The following is a 17,500-nucleotide window of genomic DNA, read 5'->3' as shown; positions in this document are numbered from 1 at the left end:
GACGGTGATTTAATTTGTTTTAAACGTTACTTTCATTATTTTCACTCGATTTTTTTCCATAATTATATTGGGACTTCGGTGAATTAGTCTTTTTAACGTCGTCGGGGATTTAATTTGTTTTAAACGTTACTTTCATTATTTTCACTCGATTTTTTTCCATAATTATATTGGGACTTCGGTGAATTAGTCTTTTTAACGTTGTTTTACATTATGTTGGGTTTTCTTCAATGGGTTTTAAGAGCTGAGGGATAATCGGCCCTGAAATGGCAACTGGACTCTAAACAAGCATCATGATTTGACCGTCTCAGAAAGCGATCACATTCTCCACACGGCCCCACACATTTTATGCTGTTTGTTGTTGTTGTTGTTGTTGTTGTTTGTTGTTGTTGTTGTTGTTTGTTTGTTTGTTTGTTGTTTGTTGTTGTTGTTTGGTTGTTCTTCTTGTTTGTTTGTTGTTGTTTTTTGTTTTGTTTTGTTGTTTTTTTTGGGGGGGTGTTGTTTTTTAATCGTTCGTTTTGTTTACATTATGAGGCCATGATATCTGGGAATACATGATGAGGCAGCGCCATGATATCTGGCCATACATGATGAGGCAGCGCCATGATATCTGGGAATACATGATGAGGCAGCGCCATGATATCTGGCCATACATGATGAGGCAGCGCCATGATATCTGGGCATACATGATGAGGCAGTACCATGATATCTGGGCATACATGATGAGGCAGTACCATGATATCTGGCCATACATGATGAGGCAGTACCATGATATCTGGGCATACATGATGAGGCAGTACCATGATATCTGGGAATACATGATGAGGCAGTACCATGATATCTGGCCATACATGATGAAGCAAACAAACAACAGAAAATGAACTGAGTGACATTGCTGGGGTTTTCCTGCTTACACACATCATATGTATAGTTTCAAAGTAAATAAGTAAAACGGTTATTGAAATAAAGACATCCAACACATGTTTTGTAACATTTTACAATACTGTTGCTTATTTCTTTTTGAGAGATTAGTGAAACGCTTATGGAGATGAAAGCGTTCAACACCTGTTTCATAATATTCTAAAGTTCAACCGCTTTTAATCAATCATCTACACCATGTACTGACCAATTACAGATGTAACATTGTCCAAATTCTAAACACAGTGGAAGTGGAAGATTTTACTGCAGTCTGGTTTTTCTTATCGATTTAATATCGATGCATATTTTCTTCTTTTTTTTTTTGCGAGAAAACCCTATCAGCATACAAACAGACAGACGCAGACAGACAGACAAATGTTTGACACAAGTTCTAGCACGAACAGGCTTTCCAGATCTTGTAAAGAACATGAATGAAACACTGACAGAGGAAAACAGGACAATGATTTTCACGGAGCGCTGAACTGTGAAACGTTCCGGTTAATTAACAATGCGAGGAATAGTCAAATGATTTGGCAAAGAAAAAAACCTGTTCAACCCACAAAAGAAAGTGGACAGCTCATGAAATAGTATACGTAAACAGTAAAAAAAAAAATTAATAATAATAATAATAATAATAATAATATATAAATACATTAAAAAAATTTAATTTTTTTTAAAAACATATATATATATATATAAAGAAAGAAAGAACTGATTTCGCAGCACTCGATTGTTAGACGGCACCACTTCAGAATCGCGGTTTGAGTGTGCGCGCTAGTTAACTGGGCCAGTCAGTACTCACGTGTAGAACGTATCTGGTGAACGGTCGCTTGCTTCAAAGTTTATGTCATTCTGTTGATGCGAGGTGGTTGTGTGTGTGTGTGTGTGTGTGTGTGTGTGTGTGTGTGTGTGTGTTGTTGTTGTTGTTGTTGTTGTTGTTGTTGTTGTTTCGTGGTCTTCGTGTGACTGTGTAGCCGTGTGTGCGACGGAACACCAGAGACTGGAATGGGTCAGTGTACATGTGAGATGTGGTGATCGTGCGGGCAGGGAAGGAACGACTGTGACGGGCTGACGACCGACACCTGTTGGGTCTCCTCACCATGTTTCACGGGAAGCTCGTGTCGGTGCTTCTGTGCTTAACAGGTAAGTTTGTGACAAGGACTTGTCTCTGTTTGTTTTTGCTGTTGTTTTGTTGTTGTTGTTGTTGTTGTTCTTGGTTTTAATTATAGCATGACTGTTTATGTGTATTTGATTGTGCTTTCATATCTGTGAAACTGCATGTTTGGTGCATATCTGTCATGCATGTGTGTGTGTATGTGTGAATGTGTGTTATGCATGTGTGTGTGTGTGTGTGTGAATGTGTGTCTGCATGTTTTACATTTATTTGCTTATTTGTTGTCTTCTTTTTTTTTCTTTTTTTCTTTTTTGTACTCTTATAATTGACTTCATCAAGTTTTTGCGCCTTATAAATATTATTATTAGTAGTAGTAGTTCTTTTTTATGTATTTATCTATTATTTATTTACTTTTTTTCACTCAAGGCCTGACTAAGCGCGTTGGGTTACGCTGCTGGTCAGGCATCTGCTTGGCAGATGTGGTGTAGCGTATATGGATTTGTCCGAACGCAGTGACGCCTCCTTGAGCTACTGAAACTGAAACTGTCTTTTTTCTCTCTATCTCCTATTGTTGTAGCATGGTTGTTTCTATTTTCTTTGTTCGTCGGCGCTTTTGTAGATACCACGTAATTGGTGAGAAATATACCTACTGTCTTCGCTTTTTTACTATAATTGCAGGATGATCGTCTCTTTAAGATAGTAACTAAGTAAGACTTGACGTTTTTGCTGTTGTTGTTGTTGTAGTTGTCATCATCATCATCATCATCATCATCATCATCATCATTATTATCATCACCATTATCATTATGATTATTCTTGACTCACTTGCGTAAACAATGTGAGTCTAAATGATAACGCGATGTTCGGTTGTGTGTGTGTGTGTGTGTGTGTGTGTGTGTGTGTGTGTGTGTGTGTGTGTGTCCGTGGTAAACTTCATAACATTGTCATTTTCTCTGGAAATACCTGCCTGCCAATACCAAATTTGGATTACACATAGCGGGGAAAAAATTCACATAATAGGTTGTATGTCTTCCGGATTAAGTTGTATTTCCGTATCATCAACAGTTTATTTCGTTGAGGATCCGAATCCAAAAAATCACAATTTATGGGTTTGGTTTGAAGACGGTCTGACCTCGTTTTTCTTGTTCGCAATTAAAAGAAAAGAAATGCAAGTCCTGGACAGAACACATACAGTGACACGAATGACACAATCGACGTGCTTACTGTATGTGAATATTTTGAAGTGAATACTGAATTAACTAGAAAGAATATGAAAGAGAAATTGAATGGACCGCGTTGTAGTTTCTGCCAGCCTGTCGAACACGCAGATCTGGAGAAAACGGCTACTTGTTACGGTGTGCCTAAGGCAATGGCAACGTCTCCTTTACAGCGGACTTCTTATGTCTCATCTCATCTCATCTATCCCTTGACCCGTGGGTGGGTCGTTGGGGCACCATGGATGACTGTCTGGTCAGCTCGCGCCACCTGCCTCGGTCCTCAGCGGCCCTTTGAGTTGTGGCAAATGGCAGGCCCGTCCACTCTTTGATGTTGTCCTCCCACCGCTTTCTCTGTCTGCCTCTCTTCCTCCTTCCTTGTACGGTACCCTGCAGGATGGTCTTGGCTAGGCCGTCTGATCGTGTGACGTGTCCATACCAGCGGAGCTTGCGTTCCTTCACTGTGGTTAGCAGGTCTTTGAATGGGCCAATGGCGTTTTGGACTCTTCTTTTCACTTCCTCATGTATCATGTGTAATTTCTTATATAATCAAGATATACCAAAATAACATGTTTCAAACGGTGTTAACACATCTCGATATCGTAATCGATTTATGACGCAAAAACAGACACACAAAAAAAACAGTATACGTTTAGTTATTCATTTTTGAACGACATTGGTAGGCGTGCTTTAGCACTGTAAGTAAGTCTAGAACCGTATGTGCTCGGTTCGAATCTGCGAACATACTTTTTTTTCTTTTTTCTCTTCGGGCCTCATGATGATGATGATGATGATGATGATAGTTTTTGTTGTTATAGTTGTTGTTGTTTGGGGGGCCGGGGTTGTTGTTGCTGCTGCTGTTGTTTTTAACAAAGAAACTTTCAGGATATGTAAGGACAAATTACACAGCCATACCGAGTGTTACGATTTTTTCTTGAATTAGAGTCGTGTTTTCTTTCCAGTACACAAAACTAACACCCTATGCAAGAAAACAATTGACGAGTGTTATCGATGTTTACCTGGGTATCAGTCTATTTTAATTCACATTATTTTTCAGACATTTCAAAACGAAACAAAAAATGATGAAATTCATCCCCGCCCAGTAGTCACCACACTGCTGGTAGAGATGTGGCCTCGTGATAAAGCACCCGCTGGGAATCGAGCGTCCATGGGTTCAAGTCCCGGGGACCGAGATTTTCACTACCCCTCCACCACTAGACCTTGACTCGTGGTCTGGGTGCTAGTCATTCGGTTGAGATGTTAAACCGAGGTCCCATATCCAACAAGCAGTTAGCATATGTAATTTTTTTATAAAAAAAATTAAAATAAAATAATAAAATAAAACATCAAAAGGGTTGTTCGTGACAAAAATCCTGTAGAAAAATGCGCTTTGATGATAAAACAAATACGCTTGCAGAGAAACAACAACTAAAAAAAAAAGAAAAGAAACATATACGGGAGGCGCTGTACTTAGGCTACACACCCGCTCTGTCAGTGGGGACAGCAGGTCCAGCTTCGCACAGAGAAATCTGTTGTGGCAATAAGCGATGCAATAGAATACAATACAATACAATACAATACAATGCAATGCAGTGCAATGCAATGCAATGCAAAACGACACGGCATAGCACAACACGATACGACTTGACACAATACAATACGACACGACACGGCACGACACGACACGGCACGACACGACACGATATGAGTTGACACAATACAATACGACACGATACGAGTTGACCCAATACAATACGACACGACACGATACGACTTGACACAATACAATTCGACACGACACGACACGACACGACACGACTTGACACCATACAATTCGACACGACACGACACGACACGACTTGACACAATACAATTCGACACGACACGACACGACACGGCACGATACGACTTGACACAATACAATACGACACGACACGACATGACACGATACGAGTTGACCCAATACAATACGACACGACACGACACGATACGACTTGACACAATACAATACGACACGACACGATACGGGTTGACACAATACAATACGACACGATACGATACGACTTGACACAATACAATACGACACGACACGATACGACTTGACATAATACAATACGACACGACACGGCACGACACCACACGATACGACTTGACACAATACAATACGGCACGACACTACACGACACGATACGACATGACACAATACAATACGGCACGACACGGCACGACACGGCACGACACGGCACGACTTGACACGATACAATACGACACAACACGGCACGACACGACGCTACACGATACGACATGACACAATAAGTTCAATACAATACAATGCAATACAGTGCAATACAATACAATACAATGCAATGAAACACAATACAATGAGATACAGTGCAATGCAATACAATGCAATACAGTGCAATACAATACAATGCAATGAAATACAATACAATGAAATACAGTGCAATGCAATACAATGCAATATAGTGCGATGCAATACAATACAATGCAATACAATACAATGCATTATAAAGCATTACAACAAGACGCCCATTGCCTCTTGCAATGAGAAATTCATGTCTACATGGCGTATTCTTTTTTCTTTCTTTTTTTTTCACATTACACCCTTACAGTGCATTTCTGCGTTCTGTCTGCATTTCACACAACACATTGATGAACAACTATTTACTGGTGAACGATATACTTTTATTAGCCAGTTGAAACGAGAAGGAACGCGAAACTCCATTCAATAGACGTCAGACAGATACTTGGCCTACGTCAATGTCATAGAATATATGCTTCCTGTTTTGTTTTGTTTTTGTTTTTTTTTGGGGGGGTGGGGGGGGGGGGGGTGGGGGGGGGGTTAATGTCAAGAAAGAAAAGAAGTTTGGCTGGGGAAAAAAAAGGAAAAAAAAAAGAAGTAATACAACACAGTGCATTACAATACAACACAATACAATACAACACAATACAATACAACACAATACAATATGACGCAAGACAGCACACCACAACACACCACAACACAACACAACACACCACACCACACCACAACACAGTGCATTACAATACAACACAATACAATATGACGCAAGACAACACAACACAACACGACACACCACAACACAACGACACGACACAACACAACACAACGACACGACACAACACAACACAACGTGACACGACACGACACAACACAACACGACACAACACGACACACCACAACACAACGACACGACACAACACAACACAACGTGACACGACACGACACAACGACACGACACAACACAACGTGACACGACACGACACAACGACACGACACAACACAACGTGACACGACACGACACAACGACACGACACGACAGAACACGACACAACACGACACGACACAACGACACGACACAACAGAACACGACACAACACGACACACCACAACACAACACAACACGACACAACACAACACAACGTGACACGACACGACACGACACAACGACACGACACAACAGAACACGACACAACACGACACACCACACCACACCACACCACAACACAACACAAACACAAATACAACACAAAAAAACCTGTCCAGTGTAGCACATTGCTGAGTGGATAGGCTGGACAGGGGTCCACAGTACAGGGGAGCAGATGGGGAGGGGATCAGTGTCTTGATTAAAGGAAAGGTTCTCTGACACTGCCAGCAGAACTGATCGATGCCTGTAGCCACTTGACTGGCTTTGGAACATAAAGTCTTGGAGTTTATTAGTTTTTATTATAGTCGGGGGGTGGGGGGATGTGTGGGTGGGTGTTTCTTGTTGTTATTCTTGTTATTATGTCTGAGTTGTTTTTTTTTTCTGTGTTGTTGTTTTTGTTGTGTGTGTTTGTTGTTGCTTTTTTTAATTAAGAAAATTACTAACATATGTCGGAGTCCACTATAATTATTACTGCCATTGTCATCGTCGGTTGTTGTTTTTTATGTCTCAGTTTCATTCATTAGTGTTGTTGTTGTTGCTGCTGCTGCTGCTGCTGCTGCTGCTGCTGCTTCTGCAATTATCATTATTATCGTTGTTATTATTGCCATCATCATCATCATCATCAGTATCAATACTACTATCTCTACCATTGTTGCTGTGCTGCGTGCCAGAAGGCTGTAATGGACAGTAAGTAAATATTATTACTACCATCTCCGTAACCAGCAGCAGCAGCTTTATCATCATCACCATCATAATTTCCATTATTTCGTCAGTGATGACGGGGATGGGTGCATATCCCAGATCTGGATGCGTATTGTTTGTATTATATCATTATCATTATTATTATTATTATCACCATCATTGTTGTTGTTCGTGTCTTTGCCATTATTGCGTTAATTGTCAACGTTATGATAATCATCAATAGTATTATTATTATTATTATTATTATTATTATTATCTTTATCATTATCATTACCTTCATCATCGTCATCGTTGTTGCTGTTATTACTTGGATTCCGTCGCAGCCGACGAAGCAGTAGTCATAACAGTAGCATCAGCAGTACCAGGATAATCAGTGACCCTCTTCTTGTTCTTGTTCTTGTTGTTGATGTTGTTTTCTTCTTCTTCTTCTTCTTCTTCTTCTTGATAATCATCATTTTCGTAGTTGTAGTAGTAGCAGTAGCAGTAGTAGTAGTAGTAGTAGAAGGAGTAGCAGCATCAATAGTAGATGCTGTAGCCGTTTCTGGCGGCAGCAGTAGTAGTTTCCTCCTCCTCCTCCTCCTCCTCCTCCTCTTCCTCCTGCTCCTCCTCCTCCTCCTCATATTCGCCATTATCATTGTTAGATATCACAGGTTAGATGGCATTCATTTCGGATCGATTTCAGGGATGGTTTAGAATGGGTTGCTGTTGTTGTCGTTGTCGTCGTCGTCGTTGTTGTAGTTTGTATCTCCTGAGCTGGTTTAATCAATCATTAATAATCATCTGGTCGACTGTTCTGCATAACAGTCAACTTCCATAGCCGCTCCTTCCAGGGCATTGCTGTGTGTAGACTGTTTTAGGTTGTTGTTGTTGTTTGTTTGTTTGTTGTTGTCTTTTTTAATCTCCAGGACAACCAAAAACCGATCTGAGAATTTCTAATCCCGAGGGATCAAGGTGGGAAGATGGACCTGACCCGTCCAGAGCTCGATCGATCACACTGTGTCCCAGAGGCTGACGTGGGGGGTGGAGGGGGGGGGGGCAGCAGTGATCGATGGATAGAGAGGATAATGCTGGAGAGAGTGAGGGAGGGAGAGGATGATGGGGAGAAGCTGACGGAAGAGGAGCAGGAGGAGGAGAGGGGATGGGTGGGGAGAGGATGAACCTCAACATACCATTGCAGCCATGACAGCAAGTCACAGTCTGTCTTCGTGGGTGGTCTTGTAGGGGTCGGAGGTTGGGGGGTGGGGGGTTAAGGGGGGGGGGGGTGGAGGTGCGAGGGGATTATTATTTTCAGCTTAATAGCGCATGATGGTGATTTGTCTTACTTGCTTGGGACGGTGGTGAGGGGCGGGGGTGGGGTTCGGGGAGGGGTGACGATAGGGATTATTATGACAGGGGAGTGTCTGTTTTCGCGTTTCTGTCTTGTTAGTTTGCTTGTTTGTTCTGTTTTGTCTTGTTTGCTTTACTTTTTGTTGTTGTTGATTGGTATCTCTGTGTGTGTGTGTGTGTGTGTGTGTGTGTGTGTGTGTGTGTGTGTGTGTGTGTGTGAGTCTGAATGTCTGTCTCTTTGTGTATGTGTGTCTGTGTGTTTGTGTTCGTCTCTGTGTGTATCTTTGCGTGTGTATGTCTATTCCTGTGCGTGTCTGCGCATGTCTGTGCATTTGTGTGTATGTGTGTGCGTGCGGCTTCACGGCTTGCTTGTGAACGTCTACCTTTTTTTTCTTTTTTTGGGGTGTGTGAGTGTGTGTGTGTGTGTGTGTGTGTGTGTGTGTGTTCACATTCGTGCGTATCCGTCCGTGTAAGTATGTTTGGTTTCGTGCAAGTAATTACAGTAAATGTTCTGTTTCCACGGTCGCTTGGTCAGAGGGATGCCATTGTTTGTCCGTGCCGCGCGTTTGAATGATGCGGTTTGTTTTGTTTTTATTTCAACCAGTAACCGGAACGGATGTTGCCAGACACAATATTTTCATCATGCTACCCCCCCCCCCCCCCCCCACCACCACACACACACACAACACACGAAAGGTTTTCATCCCACCTAAAAAGTTAGGGGGGGGGGGGGTTACCACCTCGATCTTCATCCAGTTGAGCATGAAGGTGAGAACAAGTGTTGCCCATTTCAGGGAGGATTTCGACTCATGAATGAACGTTTGTCTTGGACGTGTTTTCACCAAACCAACGACAGGGAACTAGAAAGCAACTGTAGCTTGTATGATAACGGCAACACAAGTTTGAACACACGAGACGTCGTTGTTTGCTGACAAACATACAGACAGGTGGGGGAGTGGGGGTGGGGGTGGGAGGAGAGTGGTGGTGGATTGTGAGTGAGACAGACAGGCGGACAGAGAGAGATTTATGCATAGATAAAGAGAGAGGGGAGGAGGGAGAGAGAGAGAAGGGAAGAATAAGAGAGAGATTGAGAGAGAGAGAGAGAAGAGAACGAGAGAGAGAGAGAGAGAGTATGTGTGTGTGTGTGTGTGTGTGTGTGTGTGTGTGTGTGTGTGTGTGTGTGTGTGTGTGTGTGTGTGTGTGTGTGTGATACGGACAGACAGACAAACAGACCGATCGATAGACTGTCGTTATAGATAAACAATGCGAACAGCAGGGGGAGACAAGAGAAAGGGAGAGAGGAAGGAGATGATAACATATAAACAGGAAGAGAAAAGGGGGACGGGACAGAGAGAGAGACAGAGAGAGTGGACACTGGAGAGAGAGAGACTGGACACCGGGGGGAGAGAGAGAGAGAGAAAGTGAACACTTGAGAGAGAGAGAGAGAGAGAGAGAGAGAGACTGGACACCGGGAGGAGACAGAGAGAGACTGGACACTGGAGATAGAGGGAGAGTGGACACTGGAGATAGAGAGAGACTGGACACTGGAGATAGAGAGAGACTGGACACCGGGGGGAGAGAGAGAGAGAGAAAGTGAACACTTGAGAGAGAGAGTGGACACTGGAGATAGAGGGAGAGTGGACACTGGAGATATAGGGAGAGTGGACACTGGAGAGAGAGGGAGAGTGGACACTGGAGACAGAGGGAGAGTGGACACTGGAGAGAGAGGGAGAGTGGACACTGGAGACAGAGAGAGAGTGGACACTGGAGATAGAGGGAGAGTGGACACTGGAGACAGAGAGAGACTGGACACTGGAGATAGAGAGAGAGTGGACACTGGAGATAGAGAGAGAGTGGACACTGGAGATAGAGGGAGAGTGGACACTGGAGATAGAGAGAGACTGGACACTGGAGATAGAGGGAGAGTGGACACTGGAGATAGAGGGAGAGTGGACACTGGAGAGAGAGAGTGGACACTGGAGAGAGAGAGTGGACACTGGAGAGAGAGGGTGGACACTGGAGAGAAAGAGAGAGAATGGACACTTGAGAGAGAGAGAGAATGGACACTTGAGAGAGAGAGAGAGAGAATGGACACTGGAGAGAGAGAAGGTGGACACTGGAGAGAGAGTGGACACTGGAGAGAGAGTGGACACTGGAGAGAAAGAGAGAGAATGGACACTTGAGAGAGAGAGTGGACACTGGAGAGAGAGTGGACACTGGAGAGAGAGAAGGGGGACACTGGAGAGAGAGAGAGAGTCGACACTGGAGAGAGAGTGGACACTGGAGAGAGAGGGGGGACACTGGAGAGAGAGAGTGTGTGTGGACACTGGAGAGAGAGAGAGTTGACACTGGAGAGAGAGAGTGTGTGTGGACACTGGAGAGAGAGAGAGAGAGAGAGAGAGTGGACACTGGAGAGAGAGAGGGGGGACACTGGAGAGAGAGGGGGACACTGGAGAGAGAGAGACAAACAGAGAGAGAGAGTGGATACTGGAGAGAAAGAGAGAGTGGACACTGGAGATAACGATAACTATTTTTTTTATTCAGATAAAGGCCAAAGCCCTTTACTGAAGAGGGTAACATTAAAGAAGATAAATAAGATTTTACATGACATACTATGAAACTGCAACACAAACCAACCAAAAAATAGCTAACACAGATGTTCAACAACATTCACGACTTAACAGTTCTCAATCTCTTCAATGCCTCAGATACATATAAATGGCCAAGTTACACAGAGTAGACGCATGTCTTGACGACATGAGCAAATTAAATCTAATGTTAGATGGATCTTTATAATACTTTGGTTGGATTAGTTTTTGCCTGAGGTCACTCAAGGCAGGGCAACATAACACAAAATGTAGCTCGTCTTCCTTATCCAGACTACATAAACGACAAGTAAACACAGGTTGCCTTAAAATTTCCGTAACTAAAAACAATGAGTAGCAATATCAGAAACACCAAATCTAAATTTTGTCAATGCACATTTTATAAATCTGTTCATTACCAACTCAACGTATGGTTCCATGACATGTGAAGAGTTTAAACTGTGCAAATCTATCACTGTTTTGTATATGATCATGCCAGTCTTGCCACCTGCAATCAATAATTAGAGAAAGAGAGAGTGGACACTAGGGAGAAAGAGAGAGAGTGCATTGGAGAGAGAGAGAGTGGACACTGGAGAGAGAGAGAGTGGACACTAGAGAGAGAGACACAGAGAGAGAGTGGACACTGGAGAGAGAGAGTGGACACTAGAGAGAGAGACACAGAGAGAGAGTGGACACTGGAGAGAGAGAGAGAGAGTGGACACTGGAGAGAAAGAGAGAGAGTGCACTGGAGAGAGAGAGAGAGTGGACACTGGAGAGAGGGACACAGAGAGAGAGTGGACACTAGAGAGAGGGACACAGAGAGAGAGTGGACACTGGAGAGAGAGAGAGAGAGAGTGGACACTAGAGAGAGGGACACAGAGAGAGAGTGGACACTGGAGAGAGAGAGAGAGAGTGGACACTGGAGAGAGGGACACAGAGAGAGAGTGGACACTGGAGAGAGAGAGAGAGAGTGGACACTAGAGAGAGGGACACAGAGAGAGAGTGGACACTGGAGAGAGAGAGAGTGGACACTGGAGAGAGGGACACAGAGAGAGAGTGGACACTGGAGAGAGAGAGAGAGAGTGGACACTGGAGAGAGAGAGAGAGTGGACACTAGAGAGAGAGAGAGAGAGAGTGGACACTGGAGAGAGAGAGAGGACACTGGAGAGAGAGAGAGAGGGCGATACGGACAGCTAGAAAGACAAACACACCAATCGATAAACTATCGATATATAGAGATGAATAGATAAATATTGAGCAGTAGAACAGCAGAGAAATCCCAGGCGCAAGTCAGCTTACGTTCCGAAGAAGCTAAAAATTCATAAGAAATGAAGGATGGTGAAGTGTATGAAGAGTGGATAAGATCTGATATGATGATACGGATACTTTTATATTATAGCGCCTATCCTCGGTCGGAGACCAAGCTCTCTCTCTCTCTATGCTTTCATTTTATTAAATATTGTGTAGTGTAGACCCTATTCAGGGCGGGGACTGGATGTAAAAAAGCACACCAGTGCTTATCTATTATCCTCGAAATAAAGAATTTGTCTTGTCTTGTCTTGTCATCTCTCTCTCTCTCTCTCTCTCTCTCTCTCTCTCTCTCACACACACACACACACACACACACACACACACACACACTCTCTCTCTCTCTCTCTCTCTCTCTCTCTCTCTCTCTCTCTCTCTAATTCCTCCCCCACCTTCTCTCTCTCTATCTGGACTCCGCCAGTGCAAATGCCATGAAGCCATTACTAAATCTTCATAAACGGGCTGGTACTCCTAAAAAAAGACTTCCCTATTCGACTCAGACTATAAACAAGCGAATATTCTCCTCTGGTCCGTAGATTAGAGTACAACTAAGGAACAACGATGAACAAGATTATGACAGGAAATGCACCACCAACACTGATAAACAAATTCTCTGCAAATTCATCAAGGAACCCCCCTAACGTCCATATCCCAATCCCAAGAATTGATTTGTACAAATCCAGTTTGGTTTACTCAGGCGCCACTGAATGGAACTCACTCCCAGCAACAGTTATACAACACAGCTGCCCTACTACCTTCAAAAAACATTACCTTTCCCACCTTATGACAGTGTAATGTCCACTTTGTTCATGCCGATTGACTCTTGGTGTGTACGGTTGCCCAGGTCCCCCCACTCCCCCACCTCATCATATTATATTGTACCCCTGTTTTTTATGGGTGTGAATTGAAGTATTATTTCATAATATTTCATTCGTTTGTAATGCATGCTACTTCTGTTTACTGCTTCGGATCTTTCATTTCTTTCCATTAAATGTAGTTATATATTCATGCAGTAGTTACCAGTTGCTCCATTGTCAGTTCGATGTATTGATGTATGTGTACCGATAAGCGCATAATCCTTATATATGTGTGTGTGTGTGTGTGTGTGTGTGTGTTTGCGCGCGCGTGTGTGTATGTGTGTGTGTGTGTGCATGTTACTTTGTCTTCCTTACTGACCTGCTGTTCTCTATCACATGTTCCATGTAATATGAGGTTAGCTGTTCGTTAGTTAATATTGTTTTATTCTCTCTCTCTCTCTCTCTCTGTGTCTGAGCCTGCCTCTGTCTTTCTGTCTGTCTGTCTGTCTGTCTGTCTGTCTCTCTCTCTCTCTCTCTCTCTCTCTCTCTCTCTCTCGTTCACCTGTGACATTTTTATTCTCATACTATTTTATATGCTGAATTATGCTTCCTTTGGCAATGAGCACCCCGCCCCTGTTGTTGCTATGTGTATTTTTTATTAGACTTACTGTTTTATATTCACATTAGTATAGTATTTTTTAACATACGTAATGTACGCTTATGTGTGTGTAAGTGTGCATATGCGAGAGAGAGAGAGAGAGAGAGTGTGTGTGTGTGTGTGTGTGTGTGTGTGTGTGTGTGTATGTGTGTGTTCTGTGGTGTTTGGTTTTTTTTGTTTTTTGTTTTTTGTTGTTGTTGTTGTTATGTCGATTATTGATACCATGATTGTACCTGTATGTGTGTGTGGGTGTGTGTGTATGTTATTTTTACCTTGCTTATGCCATTATGTAGTATAGTATTCGCATTCTATGACCTTACGTAGCATTGTGTAGTGCATGCAGTGACATATATAATGTAGTTTTGTGTAGTGTAGACCCTGTTTCAGGGCGGGGGACTGGATGAAAAAAAAAGTGCGCCAATGCTTATCTATTAATATCGATAATAAAGAATTTGTCTTGTCTTGTCTTCCCTCATCCCCCTCCTCTCTCTCTCTCTCTCTCTCTCTCTCTCTCTCTCTCTCTCTCTCTCTCTCTCTCTCTCTTGTTGAAAAGAGTAAGAGTCGGCACCAGCATGCAAGAATCGGTTAACTGGTAGAAGAAAAAAAAAAAGCCCCCCCCCCGCCCCCCGCCTACCCCCATCATCTCCGCCCTCCCTTCCACCAACACTTCTGACACACGCCCGTCCCTTCCCAAACATTCCTACCGCAGTCACAAAGGCAGGGGAGCGTTGCGTATGGCTTGAGGGAAGCAGGTGTTTGTGCGAGGTTGAGCCACCTCTGGTTTGCATTCAATCTGGGTGTGACTGCAAGAGTCAAACAGACGTAATACCCAGTGAGCGATACTGGATTGCCAAGAAAGAAAGAAAGGAAGGAAGGAAGGAAGGAAGAAAGACAGACAGAAAGAGATGGTTAATCAGACTCGGAGAGAAATGAAGAGGAGAAAAAGAAAGAGCGGAGGTATGAATGAATGAATGAGTGAATAATGAATGAATGAATGAATGAAAAACACTCTGGGACAGAGACAAAGGCAAAAAAAAAAAACGAAAAGGGAGAAAGCATTTTCAAATTGCAAGATTGCAATAGAGGTACAGAGAGACGACGAAGAAGAAGAAGGGAAAAAAGAACAAGAAAGAAAGAATTAATTTATTCATTCATTCATTCATTCATTAATCAATCAATTAATTTGCAGCGTTTTTGCAGGTTAACTGAAGTGCAGAATTCCACACAAAGCACTTTAAAGACTCGGGGAAGTACGTTTTAAGAGGTTCCTATGTCTTAGCGCGCACGCACGCACACACACACACACACACACACACACACACACACACACACATACGCGCGCGCGTAGAGACAGACAGTCAGACGGATATCGAGAAAGACATTAACTCTTGTGTGTGTGTGTGTGTTTTGTTTGAAGAATACTTGAGGTCTGAAACACTATCCGTATATCTCCCTATCGCTTGCAACCGTTACCACCGAAAGCGATCATGTAGGGACGAAGGGGTGTGGGGAAATGGTAATTGGGGTGATTTATCGATCTGTCTGCGATCGATCTGGCCTCTGCGCTGTACTATGAACGATCTTCACCCCACCCCCACCCCCACCCCCACCCCGCCCCACCACACACACACGCAAGCAAGCGCACGCGCACGCACACACACACACACACACACACACACACACACACACACAGATCAATGGCATATCCACTGCAACCCGTTTCTTCTAGTACGGTGATGGAGGGAGTGGCACTGAACATGGGTGTCTTTCTTGTCTTTTGGCTCACATGTGTGTTTATACACAACATGAGTCCCTGTAATTGCACTGTGTTTTGGATGTGCGTGTGTGTGTGTGTGTGTGTGTGTGTGTGCGTGCGTGCGTGCGTGCGCATGCGTGTGTGTGTGTGTCCATGGTAAACTTTTAACAAATTCATTTTCTCTGGAAATACTTTTGTCTGAAAATAGCAAATTTGGTTCAAACAAATAGAGAAAAAGAAAATCTTTCCACTCAAATTAGTGACATGCTGTAAGTCTTCTGGATTGAACCGTATTTCCGGATAGTGAACGGTTCATTTCGTTTAGCCTCCGGATCCGCAAGATTTCATTTGGTGGTTCCTGATTCGTTGCCGGAACCTTGGTTTGGGACTTACAGACGACATGGCATTCTGTTTCTTGTTCGCCGTTAACAGAAAAATACAGTCTGCACAGAACACACAGAATGACACTAACTACACAATCGACGTGTTTTCTGCATACGGAAATTTCAAAGAGAATATTGAATCAACTCAAATGAACACATTGGCAATTCCAGTCGACAACAGCCATCTTGCTGTAATAGTCAGTCAGTCAGTCATTGTGGGAATCTTTCTGCATATGCTACGTTTGTTTTGTTGCTTGTCTTTTTTTTGTTTTTCAACTATCTGGGTGGTAAAGTCATGGGAAAGACTGGAACTGGTCAAACGTTCGACAAATACGAATGTATTCCCATTAGTTGTTTGGATATTGGTGAAATTGGGATCCGATGTGGTTATGACTGTACGTGTGGCACAAACCAACACATTTCAACAGATCTGCACAAATTGGTATTTTGACGGTGAGCGTAAGAATGTGATCTGAATCAAGTAATTCAGTTTGTGGATCTTCTAAAAGCAGTAATTCAATTGTTAGTACGAAGGAAATAATCCTAAAACGGATCACCGAAAATTGGTGTGTGTGTGTGTGTGTGTGTGTGTGTGTGTGTGTGTGTGTGTGTGTGTGTGTGTGTGTGTGTGTGTGTGTGTGTGTGTGTGTGTGTGTGTGTGTGTGTGTGTGTGTGTGTGTGTGTGACTCTGTGTGTGTGTGTGTGTGACTCTGTGTGTGTGTGTGTGTGTGTCTGTTTTGCTTTGTTGTTTTTGTTGTTGTTGTTTTCCTGGATACAATGTGTCGAAATCGGAGAGACGTGATGAAAACAGAAGAAGTTTGAATTTTTTTATTTTTTTAAAGATTATACTAAATGTAGGAGAACGCGCGTCCCATCCGCCGATCCCGCTGCTGATTCTGCTACTACTACTGCTGCAACTACTACTACCACTGCTACTACTACCACTCCTCCTGCTGCTATTGCCGTCGCCGTTACTACTACGACTATTGCCATTACTGCTACTGCTACTACGTCTACTACTGCTGCTACTGTTACCACTGCTGATACTACTACTGCTGCTGGTGCTACTACTACTACTACTGCTGCTGCTGCTGCTGCTACTACTACTACTACTACTGCTGCTGCTGCTGCTACTATTACTTCTACTACAACTGCTGCTGCTACTACTACTACTACTACAACTACTGCTGCTGCTGCTGCTACTGCTGCTACAGCTACTACTTCTTCTGCTGCTGCTGCCGCAGCTACGACTGCTGCTCCTGCTGATGCGGA

The 17,500-nt window shown here is 43.3% G+C and overlaps 1 protein-coding gene across 1 annotated transcript in view; it reads left to right on the top strand.

The window, feature by feature from the left end:
• Positions 1–1,962: 1,962 nt before the first annotated feature.
• The window catches only part of LOC143279472 (uncharacterized), a 33,928-nt gene continuing 18,390 nt past the window's right edge, over positions 1,963–17,500 (top strand). The window contains exon 1 of the mRNA XM_076583517.1: positions 1,963–2,058. Coding sequence (XP_076439632.1) covers positions 2,016–2,058 — 43 coding nt within the window. The 5' untranslated portion in view covers positions 1,963–2,015. The remainder of the gene's footprint in view (positions 2,059–17,500) is intronic.

Source organism: Babylonia areolata, chromosome 2, assembly GCF_041734735.1.
Source record: "Babylonia areolata isolate BAREFJ2019XMU chromosome 2, ASM4173473v1, whole genome shotgun sequence".
Lineage (NCBI taxonomy): Eukaryota > Metazoa > Mollusca > Gastropoda > Neogastropoda > Buccinidae > Babylonia > Babylonia areolata.
The sequence above is the reverse complement of the archived record's forward strand: the minus strand, read 5'-3'. Positions and strand labels throughout refer to the sequence as shown.